Source organism: Podarcis filfolensis (assembly GCF_964270895.1).
Source record: "Podarcis filfolensis genome assembly, chromosome: 18".
Lineage (NCBI taxonomy): Eukaryota > Metazoa > Chordata > Lepidosauria > Squamata > Lacertidae > Podarcis > Podarcis filfolensis.
Genome location: NC_139622.1, coordinates 1,543,298 through 1,562,154, shown reverse-complemented (window position 1 = coordinate 1,562,154; position 18,857 = coordinate 1,543,298). Strand labels below are relative to the sequence as shown.

Below are 18,857 nucleotides of genomic sequence, written 5' to 3'. Positions count from 1 at the left end.
CACAGGAGACGGTACAAAGATTAGTGCTGTGCAAAAGGACTGACCTCGGTTTATCCTGAGGTCACTTTGCTGCTGGAAGGCTGGGAGCGAAGCAGCTAAAGTTCGCTCAGAGCTCCTTCTCTCACCCGCAGAGCAGCAGCCAGCAACCAGTTAAGCCTCCCTACACTGAGGTTGCAGTAACCAAAATGGAATGTCTAGTTGCCATTTGGGGGCAAGACGGCTCTAAAATCTTATTTTGTCAAATGATGGGCTGACAGTGCTTGATTCTCAGTTAAACATCTGACTAGTTCCGAGGACGACCCTGAACTGGGTTAAGAGCTGTGATAACTTAAGGAAAGTCACTTGATCCAGGAACAGTCTGCATATATATTAGCCTCTATACCAAAGACATGGACCATTCATAATGTAAGAATATTCTTCTCAACTCTGAGCAGGGCAGGGGGGGGGGGAGTGAAGACAAGCAACAACAATTCACTATTGCATTGTTCACTGATCCTGCTCAGGCTGCACAGAAAAGGCATTTTGGTTCCAGAAATTCGTTCCAATTGTGCAGATGAAATATAACTGATAAAATTCTACAGGATGGGGTATCAGCGAGTGAAAACAGTGCAGATCCAGGGATCCCCAGATGGTGGAGATGTCAGGGAGGAAGTCTCAAGGTGCTTCACATGGTCAAACCACAATAAACACGTCACCTCTCCAATCTGCAGAATTGGACAGAGCCCAGCCCCCTGTTCTCACAGGGGCCAAATACCCCATAGAACCTAGGAATCCAGAGAGACTGCCTCTGGCCTGGGAGGTTCCTTAGGGACATAAGAGCCGGGCAGCAGCTGGACCTGCCAAAGGGGCCCATCCAGCCCTTCCTCCTGCCCCGATGGGAAGCCCACAAGCAGGAGTCTGGCAACTCCCTGCCAAGAATCACTCACAGATGCCTGTCCAAACTCTCATAGATATCTCCTAGGTGGAAGGAGCCCTGTTTGAAAACCTTCAATGGACCATAGAATCACAAATTGCTGCAAGGGTCCTCCTAGCCCCGCCTGCTGCAATGCAGGAATCACAGCACAGTCTAAGACCTGGAAGAGACCGGGGTTCAAGTCCTCCACTCAGCCATGAAGTCCACTAGGCGTGACCTGGCGGGCACTGGCCTACCTCACAGGGTTGTTGAGGGGATTAAATGAGGACCAGGAGCTGGAAGAGACCTGGGTTCAAGTCATAGAATTCTAGACTTGTAGAGTTGGAAGGGACCCGGGGGTCATCTAGCCCAACCCACTGCAATGCAGGAATCTTTTGCCCAACGTGGGGCTTGAACCTGCAGTCCTGAGGCTCCTGCTCTACTGACCGAGCTAGGAAGAGGTCTCACTCGACCATGAAGCTCAGTGGGAGCGACCTTGGGGGGCAGCCTCTGCCTCTCAGCCTGCCCTACCTCACAGGGCTGTTGTGGGGACTAAATGAGGAGTGGAAGAACCACCGTGTGCGTCAGTTTATCTTGGGACAGAAATGCAACGAAGCAATCAAGAGATCAGGAAGAAAGAGTCTTTAAGCAAGATTGGAAAAGTTTTCTGGAATATCTAAAAAACATATTTTGAACGGATTAAGACGTTAGTAGGTTTAGAGTAAATTCAGCAGTGTAAACTTAACAGAGAAGATTGAAAAAGAAAAGAACACGGATTGATTAGAATACATGCAGTGGGAAAGGATAACTAAAATGCATGACATGTTTGATCCTTTTACATGGTTTTGCATGCTTCATGGTATTTTATGCACTGTGATTTGCTGCAAAAAAGTGTAAAACTAAAAAACTGATAAATACATTTTTAAAAAGAATTGCAATAAAGCAAACCAAGCAATGAGCTCACCTCGTAGGTGCTGGTGAGGCCGAGGCGGTAGAAGACCGGCAGGAAGAGGTAAGCGGTCAGGAGTGTGTTCAGCAGCTGCCCCAAGCACATCCACAGGAACTTCACCCCATAGCGATAGGCCTCGGCCGGGACCCCCAGAACCTGGATGGCCGACATGAAGCTGGCGGACAGGGAGAGCCCCACCGGGATGGCCGACATCTGCCGCCCGCCTGTGAAGAAGTCCTCAGATGTCTTCTGGCCTCCTTTGGAGAGGGCATAGAAGAGGCCGATGCTGGTGGAGATGAGGAGCATCAAGGCAAAGACCCCATAATCCCATAAACTGAAGGTGAGCATCTCTGCTCGGAAGACCTCTAAACCACCTCCTAGCACCATATTGGGCAGCTGAGAGGACCAGCACCACAGCAGATGGAGAGGTCAACCCTTGGTGGGTCCAGCGGAGAAAGAAAAAGGAGGAGGACTTGGAGGGTTGGAAGGACAACAGCAGAGGGAAGAGAAATGAGCTTCAGTCCTTGGGGAGAAGGGAGTAAAGGTCCAACTCTGCTCAGTACAGGAAGTGGGGTGAAAGAGAGGGGGGAGGGATGGGGAGAGAGAGAGAGAGAGAGAGAGAGAGAGAGAGAGAGAGAGAGAAAGAGAGATAGTCTCCACAAATTACTATTTACAAGATTTGGAGGTGCCTGGATAGCAAACAACTTAACCACAAGATGTGATACATTGGAATAGCAAAAAGTTTGCAGGCGAGGAAGAAAGGAGCAAAGGTTTTATTTAAACAGAAACAAAAAAAGTGTGGAAAGCAGAAGGAGAGCCCCCCACCCAAGGAAGGGCGAAGGAATCAAGCCAGGAAAATAAAACCCACCCAAAATCTCTCAGGGATAAAAAGTCAGCAAAGACACACACACACACACCCCCACACACAACCCCACCAGAATTGCTGTTTGCACAGTAGGAATCAAATAAGAAGATAACCTATATCTTGCAATTATAGAGTCTACTCTATCCTCTCTGCCACTGTCTCTTGAAAAAACGAAAATCTGGTTTAGGTGATAGCAACAGTTCAAAAGGAAATGAATGAATAGACGAGCAAAGGAGCCAGGTGGATAAAAAGGGAGAAAGCGAGCGATTTGTCCTGTGAGGTTCAGCGAAGAGGCTGAGATCCTGAGGTGAGAGGAAAAAGAGAAATTCGGCTTAGAAGAAGCAAAAGGGGAAGCCGAGAGAGGAATTGCCCGGGTTGCAAAGGCGAGATCAGCTGTTCGCAGAGCTTCCTTGCAAGCCACCTGCCAGGACTTTTATGAAGCCCGGATGAGAGAGGGAGGCGTCACCCTTTCCCGCCCCCCCCAATCCCTTTCTTCTTTATCAAAGGTGATCTGTTTGGTGGAAAGAAGGACCCGGGCACGTGCAATTCTGGCTCCAGGTTCCCTCTCTTTCTCCCCCCCCTCTTTTTCTCTGCACGCTTTCAGCCCTGAGATCAGGAAGCCCAGGCGCAAAAATAACCTGGGGTTTCTGCAAGAGGAAGTCTTCCAGAGGGCGAGGTCATGGGTGTAGGCAGGGGGCAGCTGGCCACCCCCTAAATCAAGGAAACAAATAAAAATACTTATCTAAAAGTAGAAATGATTAGAATATTGGAAAATGAAATGCTTGCCGAGAGGTTTTTAAGCAAAGGTGGGGTCTGTCAATGGTGCTTGAGCTGATATTCCGGCCTTGCAAGGGGGTTGGACTAGATGACCCCCAGGGTGTCCTTCCAACCTTGACATCTGTCAAGCATCCATGACGGCCATATTTCAAAAAGTGAAAATCCGGACACAAAAAGAGTTTTTGAGCTCTTTTCTCAGACAGTCAGTGATTTCCACTCAGACGCTGTTTACAAGGGCTGAACACCAGCTATTTCCTTTCTTTTTAAATTTATATTCCACCCATCTGGGTGGATTTCCCCAGCCACTCTGGGTGGCTTGCAGCATATATAAAAACACAAAATATCCTATAGAAGCAACAAGCAAAGCTGCTCAGTTGCAGGTATGGGGTAGAATTTTCATTTTTCCAGCATTTGAAAGCAGAGCTACCTATTTGCAAATGAAATTCACAGAAGAGAGAAAGATGAGTTTGTTAGGGAGAAGTGTCCTAACACCTAACATTGAAATCAAATTTCATAAAATCATAGAATTGTAAGGTAAAGGACCCCTAGACAGTTAAGTCCAGGCAAATTCAAGTGTGGGGGTGCGGCACTCATCTCACTTTTCAGACTGAGGGAGCCGGCGTTTGTCTGTAGACGGAAGGGATCTCAAAGGGTCATGTAGTCCAACCCCCTGAAATGCAGGGATATTTAAAGCACAGGATTCCCGAATCCTGGGAACTGTAGTGTGTTAAGCAAGCTGGGCAAGGCAACTCTGTAAGAGGGAAAACTGCAGTTCCCATGGTAATGATGTATGAACTTCAAATGTATGGTTTAGATCTGCCTAAAGTGAAATGATGTCGCAAAACATTGAGAAAGTCACTTACCAATAAACAAGTAGTCTATGGGGGGGGGGATTATGAACACATTCCACCAACCCTGACGGCTTCAGCAGAGGATTCAATAAATTCATGGAGGAGAGGTCTATCAGAGGCTGGTCTCGTGTTTGAATCCTGCTTGTGGGCCAGATGGGCCCCCATTGGCCTGATCCTAGAGGCTTGTGCCTTTATGAAACCTCCAGCACCAGAGGCAGTCTATCTCGATTCCTTAGGGTTCCTTAGGGGTATTTCCATGGGGCATCTCCCATGGGGCAGCCCTTCAGATCTCCTATCACCCATCGCCTGCCAGCCCACTGGCATCTCTTAGGCACACACACCTTCAGGAAATGAGGGAGTTCAGAAGAAGGCCAGCTCTCTGCGCTCCCCATACCTGCACAACCTGCAAGAGAAAAAAGCCCCACATCTCTGGGTTGTGTTATTGTGCAACCAGGAAATTTCTCTTTTCCTTCTGCATGCACTGCAAGCCTTCTTGCATCTGTCAGAAAGGACCCAGTCACCTGCAAATAAATATTGTACTCTATTTTTAAAAAAAAAAATGCAAACACATCCCTTCCTTGCAGAGGGTTCAGCTAGATGACCCTTGGGGTCCCTTGGTGGCTTCTGGCTGTTGCTCTCCCAGCACCTGCCCTTTCACTCCCTGCCACCTGAATAACCTGCAAAAAGGCCCAAAATCAGTAAGAACAGTAAGTCTAGGGTTGCTCAACAACAACTTTGCCAACTTTTTGTCTGGATTTTCATATTTTGAAATATGCCAGCCCTACTCTCACATGACGTCTTGCCCGCAGCTGCTGAATTGTGTGCCTGCTTCTCTTCGAAATCCCTTCCTTACTCAAACAGCCCCAACAAAACAAAACAGAAAGTTTGTGGAGAGAAATGTCTCATCATAGACACGGGCTGGAAAATTCCCCAATTGCTGCAAGGCCCACGCAGTCAAGTTGCATGCATGGGATTTGGCACACTTATAATCACTGGAAGGGACCAGGTCACTTGAGAGCTTTTTTAAACAATGAGATTGGAAAAGAAAAGAAAAAAGACTATTACATTAACATACCTGAATATGCAGGTGTGTATATTCTTATTATCTGTACAGCTGGAAGGGACCCCGAGAGTCATCCAGTCCAACCCCTGCAATACAGGAATCTCAGCTCAAACTTCCAGGAAAGATGGCCAGCCAACCTCTGCAATAATTGTCAGTAACCTAATATATTCTGTGTAAAACTCATTCCCAATATCATGGTATTTATCCAAAGGAAGTCTGCCTCTATAAGCAGTCCATTCATACACTGCCAATATTGTCATGTTGTCGAACCACTGATGAAGGAATAGAGCCCTCGTATTTACGGACAGCCTCTCCTGGTCTGCCCCACAGAGGACCTTAAGGTCCATGAATAACCATAGTTTAGAGGTCCCGGGCCCTCAGGAAGTCAGGCTATCCTCCACCAGGGCCAGGGCCTTCTCAGTGATGGCTCCGACCTGGTGGAATACTCTGTCCCAAGAGACCAGGGCCCTGCAGGATTTAACCTCCTTCCGCAGGGCCTGTAAGACAGAGCTATTCCGCCTGGCCTTTAATTTGAACTTAGCCTGATCTTTTATTCCCCTTCCTTCCCTCCCCCTCCCCTTTTATGAAGATTACCCGCTCTGAGACCCCACAGCTAATTCTCCCCTGATCTCCTCGCTGGCCCAAATAGGACTAATTTAGCCAGCTAGCCCTGGCTAAATAAACATCTAATGTTTATTTGATGGATTTTCCCCCTAAACTGATTTTTGAATTCTGAATTTATTTTATGATGTTTTTTGTTGCATCAATTAAGTGGTTTAAATTTGTTGTTAGCCACCCTGAGCCTGGTTTTCTAAACCGGGAAGGGCGGGGTATAAATAAAAATTTATTCTTATTCTTCTTATTATTATTCCAATTCATCCATATCAGTCTCTTGGCCACCACTGGGCAGCCTAGAATCCATTTTTGCTGTTGTCAATTTCCATACAATGAGTATATGGAGAGTAAGGAATATTGTGTGTAGTTCTGGATGCCTCAGCTCAGAAATCCAATGCTTTTGAACCTCATTCTGAGGAGAAATCTGCAAAATAACTAAGCATGTATTAGGAGCCTCTCCAGAACCGGCCCTACTAAATATTTTTCAAGATGACAATGCACACTAACATTACAAAATAAAAATAAAAATCATAAGCTACTTGCAGATAGGAGTGTCATAACTAGACATTAGAAAGACCTGTCAGGAGTGAACATGGGCCACTGGTACAAAACTGTATGAGAAACAACCCTACTAGAGGGGGACATAATCCACAGAATCTAAGTAGGAAGGGACCCTGAGGGTCATCCAGCCCAACCCCCTGCAATGCAGGAATAGGCAGCTGTCCCTTACAGGAATCAAACCTGCAACCTTGGCATTTCTTTTTACCCTTTCTTTCTTTCTCTTCCCTGTTTCTTACTCTTTTTCGTCCCTCTTTTCCTTTGATAAGATATTTAGATTCAAGTTTTCGTTTGGGGTGGGGAAAAGATATTTTTGTGCATTTTTTCTTCATACTCTAACAAACAAACAGAAATCAGAAACAGCCCTGCTGGAAAAGCTAACCAACAAACTGAAATCAGCACAAATGAAAGAGGATGGTGTCACCCTGTTGTGGCTCCCCTTTATTATATATACAGCCCCAAAAGACAACCTAAGCCCCCTAACAGCATGGTTAGCTTGACCCAACAACCTTCATCCCACAGCGAGACAAAAACTCAGTACAAGCAGCCGCATGTGACAGAATGAATCCTCACAATTATTATGTGTCCAAGAACAGTTGCAGCAGCTGGGGATGTTTAGCCTGGGAAAGAGGAGACTGAGAGGAGACAGGAGCGCCATCTTCCAATAGCTCAAGGGCTGTCACAGGGAAGATGGAGCAAACTGGTTTTCTCCTGCTCTGGAAGGTAGGACTCGAACCCATGGCTTCAAGTGACAAGAGAGGAGTGTTTAACTCAACATCAGGAAGAACTTTCTGACAGAAAGAGCTGTTCAGCCATGGGATGGAAGGTGGCAGACTCTCCTTCTGGGAGGTTTTTAAGCAGAGGGAGATTCCAGGATTGCAAGGAGGTTGGACTAGATGGCCCCTGGGGTCCTTTCCAACTCTACAGTTCTATGATGCAACGCGCAACCTGCCCTTTGAGCAGCCTGCTTTTCCCGTTCAGGAACAGCAGGTGGCGAAGGAAGGATGCTGGTTTCATGGGGCACTTGGGGAAGGGCTTGAATGGCAGGATCTCTCCCACCCTGCAGGTAGAATCTGAATGAAGAGCATCAGCCTGGTGGAGCGGAGGATGGAGAAGAAGTCGGGATTCATGGCCCTCTCCAAAACAACACATGAACCAACACTTCTCTATCCTTCAGGGAAAAAATTGTGCCTCTCCGAATTTTTGCAATGAATCTCTGCAGCCAAAGAAATGTGTAGATTAGGGGAAAATGTGCATTTAAAAATGCAGGTAGGTATCTGCAAAAATAACATACAGGGATGCATTGCATATGGGTTTGCAGGAAGGTGCTTATTGGGAGAAAGGCAGGCTGGAATTCTAATGGATTTTCACAAGGACTTTAAAAAAATGGAGCAAACATTTCCCAAAAATCTGGCAAACAAAATGGAGGGTTGGGAAAACGTGGAACTGAGAGTCCTTGAAACTGACAGGCTTGTCCTTCCGCATAAGATGATGATGATGGTGATGGTGATGATGATAGTGATAAAACATAAGACATTAAAAGCTTCCCTAAACAGGGCTGCCTTCAGATGTCTTCTAAAAGTCAGATAGTTGTTTATCTCCTTGACATCTGACGGAAGGGCTTTCCACAGGGCGTACTGAGAAGGTCTTTCAGTGTTATATGGTCTCGGCAGCATCATTTGAGCATCATTTACTAGAAAGGCCTTTGGTCTGATATAACTTATGGCCATGATGTAATGAACCACATCCTGACGCTAGTCCTCATGAGAAAGCAAATGTCCCTGAGTCATTGATCAGGGTCTGCGGACTTTCCTCTGTCTACCGAAGTAAATGTTTTCTCTTTTTTTAATCCCCATGTCACTAGTCCTCATGAGAAAGCAAATGTTGACGCGTCATGCCTAGGGCTTGTGGACGACCTCTGAACTAAATGTTCTTTTCATTTTCCCTCAGTCGCCATGAAGAAACATTTCCTCCTTCTCCCTGAGAGTTTCCCGTCTCTTAATCATCTTTCCCTTCCACACCCTAGAGAATAAACGCATCTCCCTCCTTTCTGCTGCATCACTCTGTGCACCTTTGTTCCCCAGGTGCCAAGATCAATAGCGCTTGCATAATCCATAATCCAGGCTGGGTGGGTGGGAAAGCCATGGGGGGCCCTTACACACAGGGTGTGCCCGCCTCGCAAGGAAATACTTTTAACCCCGCAAGAAAGATCAGGGTGCCAGGGGCAGCGGGGAGACTGAGAACCCCACATTCCTTATGGTGGACGTCTTTCATTGCTCGAGATTTTGCTATGATAAAGAAGCTGCTGGATGAGACCCAAAGGGCCTGGACAGCTCAGTCAGTAGAGCAGGAGACTCTTAATCTCAGGGTTGTGGGTTCGAGCCCCACTGGGTGAAAGATTCCTGCATTGCAGAGGGTTGGACTAGATGACCCTCGGGGTCCCTCCCAACTCTTCCATGATTCTGTGATCTAGCCCAGTGGCCAAATACCAGTCTATGATTCTATGGCCATAACAGATTGGAGAACTGGGCCAAAACTAACAAAATGAATTTCAGCTGTCCCTCCAAGTGGCCCTGTTTTCCAGGACAGTCCCAGATTTACAAAATCAAATCATTGTAGAGTTGGATGGGTCCCCAATGGTCATCTAGTCCAACCCCAAAAGGAGCTGTCCCAGTTTCTGATTTGATCCTGGAATGTCCCGCTTTTCCTTATGGTGTCCCTATTTTCATTGGAGAAATGTTGGAGGGTATGGAGTTCTGCAGCCCCCGAGCCAAGGAGATGAGTAACCTATAGAAGACACCAGAAGGCAGTCCTGGATAGGGAAATTTTTCAATCTTTTATTATGTTTTTATGTATGCTGGAAGCCGTCCAGAGTGGCTGCTGCATCCCAGTCAGATGGGTGGGGTATAAATAATACTTTATTATTATTATTATTATTATTATTATTATTATTATGATGATGATGATGGAATAGGACGTCCCAATTTCCACTGGAGAAATCTTGGAGGGTATGTTTCAATGGGGACAAATGTACGGTTCTGCACTTAGGCAGGAAGAACCAGATGCACCAATATAGGACGGAGACACCTGGCTTACTAACATTACATGTGAAAATGATCTCGGGATCTTAGTAGACCGCAAACTTGACATGAGTCCACAGCCTGATGCAGCACCAAAAAATGCTAATGCTATTCTAGGCTGCATCAACAGAATTCTAGTGTCCAGATCAAGGGAAGTCATAGTGCCATTCTATTCTGCCTTGGTCAGGCCCCACCTGGAATACTGTGTCCATTTCTGGGTTCCACAATTTAAGAAGGATGTTGACAAGCTGGCTTTGACAAATCTTCCTCTTCACTAAATGTCTTGCAATATCCTCTTTCATTCATCTACAAAAACAATTCAAAGATTAATCACAATTGCCATAGCTAGCTGATTTTCTTTTCATGCATATCGTGGACATCGTAGATTCCAGCAGTTTATTCTTTTCCATGTTCTGGAACGACCTTTCCCTGCATTGGAGGAGGAGGAGGAGGAGGAGGAGGAGGAGGAGGAGGAGGAGAAGAAGAAGAAGAAGATCTTTAAATTTTCATTTTAGCGGTGGTGGGCAAATTACCACCCATTCTGGGAGGCTCTGTGAGCAAAGGGCTTTGCACCCGTCTGTTGGCACCCTCTTTCAATAGCTTTTAATATCTCCAATCCGAAAAGAGAAAAAGAGGCATGAAGGCAGGGAGGGGAGTTTGCTGTGCCCAAAACTTTGCCCCTGCCTGCAGACGCTGGGAGAAAGATCTGATTGTTTTGCATGGAAAGCCGAGGTTCGCCCGGCAGGAGATGAGAAGCGATCAAGGGCATAGTGACCTGATGCCAAGGAGGTGGTGTGAGGGGCGTGGACGTTCCAAGCCAGAGACCTTTCGTTACCTGCATATGAAAAAGATTAGCAAAGGACATGGCATCTCAAAGCCTGGATAGCTCAGTTGGTGAGAGTGTGGTGCTGATAATGCCAAGGTTGCAGGTTTGATTCCTGCCTTGCAGGGGGTTGGACTAGATGACCCTCAGGTTCCTTTCCACTTCTACCATTCTATGAATCCAGTTCTCTCCACAGCCACCAATCTGCCAATGGTGTGGCTCTGCGTAAGGCAGCTTCCCTACTCCCCCATCAGATGGGAGGCATATTAATAATAATAATAATAATAATAATAATTATTATTATTATTATTATTATTATTATTATTCTCCTCCTCCAGGATTACCTCTTCACAAACTCAGCCCTGCACTACAACTCCCAAATCCCATGAAACTTCAGCTGGGCGCTCAGCCCTCTTGCTCCCAAGTCCTGCCTCTTCGTCGCCTCCTTGCTTCCTCCCAGCAATTGCATCACACTGTAGGCTCCCTGGGGGCAGAGACCTATCGGGTTTCCTGCTTTTGCAATTTGTAATCTGCAGATTGGGGAGCCTGTCAAAAAGCTGAAGACAGATGCAACATCACCCTCTCTCCTCTGCCCAGGGGCAAAGCGGATGCGGCACAAACAAACATCCCCAGATTCAGTGATGTAAGAGCCCGGCTCAATCTGGGTCAAACCAAACTGGGTCAGCAGGGCCAAAAGGTGGAGATCCCGCTAAGTCAAGCAAGAGAGAGCAGGGCATGCCAGGGCACGAACTCTGAACTGCGAGTGCTGCACCAATTATTTTTAAAGCAATATTATGTTTTTACACAATGGGAAACGTGTGATTTCACATTCTTGGGGCATGTACATCCATGTTGCGGATTAACCCAGGGCTCGGTCTCAGGTTCTGACCCCCCCCCTTTTCTGAAGCTTCCTGGGTGGTTTTTGTTGTGCTTCAGACATAGACATAGAATCATGTTGCTGACAAGGACACCAGGGGTCATCTAGTCCAACCCCCTGCAATGCAGGATTTCTTTGCCCAAGGTGGGGTTCAAACCCGCAACCCTGTGATTTCAATCCCATCTCATTGCAATCAGGAGCCACAGAAATGCAAAACTGGTTTCATAAGCCCATGGGGGACCTAGACCTAAGTTTCCTTAAACTGCAGCCACTCCTCCCAATTGATTTTGAAACCAAGGGACGTCTTGGTTTGTGTGGCATGGTCGTCAACGGTCAGTTTTTCTTTTTAAAAAGAAAAAAACTTCCATTGGGCTAGTGGAAGAAGTTTCCTTGAGCAAATATGGGAAAGTCCTTTTGTTTGAGCTCAAGCCATTGCTATTGCACAGAAGTATCAAGAGATATGGGTGTCATTTTTCTTGCATTCTCTTGGCTGCCTAGAAGCAAATACCGTATGTTGTAATCAGCCCCCAATTGTTTTGTTTTCAAAGCTCTTAGAGGAATTCTGCAAGAATCTGTGTGATCTGCTCTTACAATGTCCCAAACTGGCAATTTTGGGGGGGAGGCAGACCCTCCAAGTGTCCCTGCATTTACAGAAGCCATCCCGGTTTCTGATTTGATCCTACTTTCCCATTGGACGTCCCTATTTTCATCAGAGAAATGTTGGAGGTTATGGAGTTATGTGACCCCCAAGCCAAGGAGGTAAATAACTATACAACCTTTAGAAGACATCTGAAGGCAGCCCTGTATAGATAAGTTTCTTAATTCTGTTGGGAGCCGCCCAGAGTGGCTGGGGAAACCCAGCCAGGTGGGCGGGGTATAAATAAGGTAAAGGTAAAGGTACCCCTGCCCGTATGGGCCAGTCGTGTCCGATTCTGGGGTTGTGCGCCCATCTCACTTAAGAGGCCGGGAGCCAGCGCTGTCCGAAGACACTTCCGGGTCACGTGCCCAGCGTGACGAAGCTGCTCTGGCGAGCCTGCACCAGCGCAGCACACTGAAACGCCGTTTACCTTCCCGCTATAAAGCGGTACCTATTTATCTACTTGCACTTAAGGGTGCTTTCGAACTGCTAGGTTGGCAGGCGCTGGGACCGAACGACGGGAGCTCACCCCGTCGCGGGGATTCGAACCGCCAACCTGACGATCGGCAAGTCCTAGGTGCTGAGGTTTTACCCACAGCGCCACCCGCGTCCCTCCGGGGTATAAATAATAAATTGTTGTTGTTGTTGTTGTTATTCTCTTATATATGTTGGAAACCACCCAGAATGGCTCGGGCAACTCAGGCAGATGAGTGGGTAGAAATGTTGGAGGGTATGGAGAGGGTAATAGGAAAAATTAACTTGACCGTACAGAAAAATTCTTTGATGTTAATTACTTTATTTATTTTTTAATCTTAACCTTTCTTCATAGGGGAGTTGCTCCAATCCCTGGATCATTTGGGTTGCTCTTTTCCAAAACTTTTTTCAAATCCTGAATATCCTTTTCCAGAGGAGGCGACCAAAACTGACCACAGCATACATCCCAATGCAGCCTCGCCGTAGATTTGCATAATTGCATTGCTAGGCTGCCAGTTTTGTTTTCGATTCCTTTCCTAATGAAAGGAAAACACCTTTTGCAAACAGATGAAATCAAACAATGCAGCTGCCTTCTTCCTGGTCCGTGGTTCAGAGTCAACATGGGAAGGTGCCACTTGAAAAAATCTGACACCTATTTTTCCCCCTGGGCGATGCAAACACCCAGGTGCCTCTGACACCCAAAGAACTTTTGACACCCACTAGAGGCGGGTGCACAGAGCCAAGGCGATAAATTGGAGGCACCCAGATGTTTTGCATATGCAAGGAGAGGCCAGGAGGGAGCTGCTATAAAAAAAACCACGAGGGTGCACACACATAACAGACACAAAATCCGCAGGAAACCAATCCTTCACCTTTCAGAATTTATGAAATATTCTCTGAGGAAATCACGCTTTATTTTAGCACGCAGAAGCTGTCCTGGCAACTCCCAGACCCACCAACATTTCTCTGTTGAAAATAGGGACGTCCCATTCCATAATGATAATTTTACTATTTACACCCCACCCATCTGACTGGGTTCCTCAGCCACTCTGGGCAACTTCCAACATATATAAAAAACATAATGAAGGAGAATGTGGGTTGAAGGAGAATTATATGAAAATAATGTACCAGTGGTACTTAACACCTATAAAATTAGCAAAGATGTATAGAATTGCTTCAAATGTATGCTGGAAATGTAAGGAGAAGGAAGGCACATTCTACCATATGTGGTGGACGTGCAAGATAACAAAAGCCTTCTGGGAAATGAATATAATGAGTTGAAAAAATGTTTAAAATGATGTTTGTAAAAAAACCAGAGATACCAAAGGAGCAGAAACGACTATTTATGTCTTTCTTTCTTTGGTGATCACACATAGCCAAGTAAGATTGTCTTCCATAAACACGGTTTTAAAAGTGAGTCCGTAAGTTACTGTGGAGGCCAATTCTGGATTCACACGTCCTTCCACAGTGGGGACATCGGTTTCCAGGCAGGAGTTGATCACGGTGAGTGTTTGCCAAGCGTGCCCTCCTCTTAGCCTGTTTCTCCCTTTCGTCCTGAGTTCGAGTGTCTTCAAAGCCCATGACACCTTTGGGAAAGGCTATTCTCCAATTGGAGCACTCACAGGCCAGTGTTTCCCAATTGTTGGTGTTGATACTACTTTTTTTTAGATTTGCCATGAAAGAGTCTTTAAACCTCTTTTGTTGGCCACCAGCATTGCACTTTCCATTTTTAAGTTCGGAATAGAGTATTTGCTTTGGAAGACGATCATCAGGCATCCGCACAACATGACCAGTCCAACAAAGTTGATGTTGAAGAATCATTGCTTCAACACTGGTAATCTTTGCTTCTTCCAGTACACTGATATTAGTTCGCCTGTCTTCCCAAGTGATGTGTACAATTTTTCGGAGACACACTGTTTATTGAATCTTTCAAAGAGTTGGAGATGGTGTTTATAGATTATGCCGAAATGGCGAGAATGACCGGGAGAATCAGAAACCAGGAAGAGAAGAACTTTAAGAAGGAATGGGAAAAAATTATAATGTATTAAGAGAACACTGTAAACAACTAAAAACTTTGGCAGGATTTGAGTAACACTTGTATTGTGTTAAAAAACTAAGGGAAAGAATCTATTATTATTATTTTTTAAATAGAGAAAATAAGTGAAGTTGTTGAAAAATATTGATAATGGTAACCATGGAAGGGCGGAGGGGAGTCAAAGGATTCAGGAAATCCTAAATGATGATGTTAATGTTTAATGTTTGAATTTAAATTTGCAATGTAAAACTTAGTAATAATAATGAAACATGAAATGTGTTTTTTTCCAAAAAAAACCCTCTCTATACAGCGTTACCTTTAGATGTCTCGGTGCTTGATAACTCCAGACCCTCCCACATTTTTCCAATGAAAATAGGAATATCCTAAGGAAAAACAGGACATTCTGGAATCGAATCAGAAACCAAAATGGCTTCTGGGTCTGTCCCTGGAAAACAGGAGCACTGGAGGGTTTGCTGTACTAATAACTCCAAATATTTCCTCTGCAGAAGGAAATATGTTGTAGTGTAGCCTTTTCAGGCTTTGCCTTCGGGTGGGAAGAGAAATTATAACAAAAGTTTTGAGGCTTGTGGCCTGGTTGGGGGGGTGACTACACAGGTTTTTAGGGTATCCTAACCTGCCCTCCTTCATTAGAAACCTTTCCCATTAGACAAATCCTTCAAATCTTGTCTTAAGGACACATTTTGTGTATGAATAGCAGAGGTCTGTTACCTGAATTCCAGAACTAAGGTATCTGCCATCTCAAAAGACTGGCCAGGTAATGGAATGAGCGGCCATCGTCAGGTATCTTGACAGACAGGAGGCAAGCCGGACTCTCAAATTTCTGTTGCAGATGCAGATTTCTGTGTGAGGCTTTTGGGTGTCTTTGGCTAAGGGGCGAGGCAAATGCCAAAGTCTTTAAAAGTTCCTGCACAGCTTTGTTGGGGGTCGTCACTTCCTTGCAAAAGAGCAGGAGACTCAGTTGCAACAGGAAAATAAAGGTTTTCTTTGCTTTCCTTCTGCTGGTTCCGGCCTCCATCCATTCTTCTCTGACCCATCATGGACTTAGGGGAGTCCCTTGGGGAGCTGGGCTGCAAAAATGAACCCCTTTGTTTGACGCGCAGCGTAAATTAAGAATGCAGAGTTTTAGAGAATAAGAGCTTTACTGCGTTAAAATCAACTTCTTCCTAAACAACATGCTTCCAAAGAGTCTGACTGAGATTCCATACTGCTCAGAACTGAGGCGACTGACTCTGACTGACATCTTACAGAGAACAGAGATACAAAATGGCTGCCACTTATAAGGAGAATGAGTCACATGCCAGAGTGAGAAAATGGCTGCCAAGTCACATGACTCAGAGTGACTCCCCAGTTGGCAGTCAGGCCTGGAGAGCTTGACTCGGCCCCAATGCCTGGGCAGGCCCAGCACTTCCCAGCCTGCCTTGCGGCTTCGGCTCTCAGGTGTCTTGGTCACATGACATTGTTTCTATAATGGAGCCTTGCCAAGGAGAGCTAGAAGCAGCAACTGAGAATTTGGAGAGAATTTGGAGAGGACCTGAGAGTCACAGGGGACTGCAATAATTAAATTTGTCATCTCCATCGAACTGCTAGGTTGGCAGGAGCAGGGACCGAGCAACGGGAGCTCACCCCGTCGTGGGGATTCGAACCGCCGACCTTCTGATAGGCAAGTCCTAGGCTCTGTGGTTTAGACCACAGCGTCACCCGTGTCCCAGGGTATGAACTAGCCCGTCATCATTTCTGTCCCAGGGTGGCTTGCCATCCAAATTTAAATGTTCAGAAGGTAGAGGACTCTCACCTCTTGCACCCTTTTCCTCCTTGTGAACGGAACTCCCTGCCAGCCACAGATTTTAGTCCCGCTCACCCTTTGAGCCAATCCCCTTTTTAATCTTATCCAGGGCCAAATTGCACATGGGCTTGTTCCTTTATTTGCACCCTGATTTCTCCAAGCCAAGCCCAGATACGGCAACTGAGCAGCACGTGGCTTGAGGAGATGAAATATACTCGGAGTCGTGAAGTGATTTCATGCTCTTTATTGCAGCTTGTAAAACAGTGAAGGAATTCCCCCCCCCCCAAACTTCTGGCTTTATATACATTATTAACACAATGGGTCCCTTCTGACAGACTGAGTGACAGCCATTTGGAGTACGAGTCTCAGCGGTGGCCTCGTCAACTGGCAACTGCTGGTAGGCCTGGGCCAAGTCTAGCTTGCCAAAAATCTTAGACCCTGCCAGGGTGGCAAGGACACGGCTGACCACTGGCACTGGGTATGCATGAGCCGTAAGGGCCTTGTTTGTGGTACATTTGTAGTCTGCGCAGATGTGGACCAAGCCGTTGGGCTTGATGGGCATGGTGATCGGGGTTTCCCAGGGGGCGTCGGGCACCGGCTCAAGCACTCCTTGCTCCACAAGCTGGTCTAATTCCTCGTCTGTGCGGGGTTTCAGGGCAAATGGGACTCAGCAGGCCTTGACTCGGCAGGATCTAGTTGTAGGCCAACAGGGGGCCAGTATATCATCCCAATGCTCCGTCAAAAACCTCCGGAAATGCTTTGCATATGGCATCCACATAGGAGCTGGTGTGGTTCACCCCAGTGATGGCTAAGCTGGCCTAGGGCCCCTTGACCACAATCAAGTCTAACTGCCACTTCCACCCTCAATCTTGTACATTGAAGGTTCCCACCCCCATCATGGGGACCTCACAATTTTGGAAGTCCTGGAGGGTGAATGGGGCCAGCCTGAGCTTGTGGCCACCATTTGGACACAACTTCTTTAATGTCCATGCTGAGATTATGGACAGGGTTGAGCCTGTTTCGAGCTCCATGCAGCACAGGGCCCCCTATATCTGTAAAGGTAAAGGTAAAGGTAAAGGGACCCCTGACAATTAGGTCCAGTTGTGGCCGACTCTGGGGTTGCGGCGCTCATCTCGCTTTATTGGCCGAGGGAGCCGGTGTACAGCTTCCAGGTCATGTGACCAGCAGGACTAAGCCGCTTCTGGCGAACCAGAGCAGCGTATGGAAACGCCGTTTACCTATTTATCTACTTGCACTTTGACGTGCTTTCGAACTGCTAGGTTGGCAGGAGCAGGGACTGAGCAACGGGAGCTCACCCCATCGCAGGGATTCAAACCGCCGACCTTCTGATCGGCAAGCCCTAGGCTCTGTGGTTTAACCCACATTGCCACCCGCGTTCCTCCTATATCTGTACCTCAATGTAATTTTTTTCCACGTTGGAATGGGCAGCTGCTATACCTGACAGTCCGTGATCTCTGTCGAGTTGCTTTGGTGTGTCGGACCGCGGGGCCTGGGACTCTTAGGTCGGCTATCAGATGTGAGGCATCCTCTGCCCGTGGTTCTCCCCACAGGTTGTGCAGTTCCCCTCTTCTGGCCGAGGCAGTTGTGGTGGGCATGCGGCTTGTGGAAGCCGCTGCACTCGGTGCACGTCCTCCCTGTCGGATTATGAGTCGTCGGTGAGGTCTTCGTGGTGGATCCTCGGTTGGGACGATGAGTTCGGCTGGAATCCTTGCGCAGACCTCTCAGCGGCTTCGGTTGCCAGGGCCTCCTCTAGGGCGACCAGGAATTTCAGGTCCTTCTTGGTGTGGAGGCGTCACTGCAACTTCTCTTCCCTCAGGCCACCCATGAGCCAGTCGCGGAGCATGTTCTCCAGCTCTGAAGTTGCAGAGCCTGGCAGCCTGGCAGAGGGAGGTCACATACCTGGTTATGGTTTCTCCAGGGGCCTGCTGCTTTGCGTAGAAGGCGTTGTGACACGCTACTACCAAGGCTTGCTGTGAGAAGGGCCCCTTCAGCCGTTCCATTATCGTGTTGTAGGGAATGGTCGTGATATTTTCAGGTGCGAGGAGGGCCCGGGTGATCTCGAACGTTTCCTCTCCGCAGACGCTGAAGAATGTTGCCTTCTTCTTGGCTGCGTCGGTGACGTCCTTTGCCTCCAGGAGGAACTGGAAGTGGGTGGCGTATCCTTCCCAGTCTCCTGATGCTGGGCTGAACGGCATGAAGCTGTTGTCTGTTGCCATTCTGGGTTCTTGGGTCCTGGGGCTGTAGCCTGGATGTGCAGTGCGATGCAGCAGTGCGGCCAGTGGTGGTCTGTGGTGCGGTGCACGGCAGACAGCTCAGCAGGATCCCACCTTCGTCACCAGTGAAATATATTTTGTGTTCTTTATTGCAGCTCATAAAACAGTGAAGGAATCCATCCTTCCCCCAAAAAACCTCTGACTTTATATACATTATTTACACAATGGGTCCCGTCTGGTTGACTGATTCTGCTTCCTTCCTGGAGCCGGATTTGGCTGCTCCTGCAGGCCAATCACGTTCTTGCATTCTAGGCTCCTACCTG

At 47.1% G+C, this 18,857-nt stretch overlaps 1 protein-coding gene across 7 annotated transcripts in view; it reads right to left on the bottom strand.

The window, feature by feature from the left end:
* Positions 1-15,799, bottom strand: part of SLC5A5 (solute carrier family 5 member 5) — a 35,863-nt gene extending 20,064 nt beyond the window's left edge. The window contains exons 1-4 of one of the 7 annotated variants that reach the window (XM_083594532.1): positions 15,226-15,799; positions 9,845-9,956; positions 5,410-5,483; positions 1,857-2,127 (exon numbers count right to left, since the gene is read on the bottom strand). In XM_083594532.1, coding sequence (XP_083450658.1) covers positions 1,857-2,127; positions 5,410-5,483; positions 9,845-9,952 — 453 coding nt within the window. In that variant the 5' untranslated portion in view covers positions 9,953-9,956; positions 15,226-15,799. Of the gene's footprint in view, positions 1-1,856; positions 4,652-4,675; positions 4,744-5,409; positions 5,484-9,844; positions 9,957-15,225 lie in introns of those variants that run through there. The other 6 variants (XM_083594534.1, XM_083594537.1, XM_083594535.1 and 3 more) reach the window with 6 other exon arrangements.
* Positions 15,800-18,857: the final 3,058 nt, after the last annotated feature.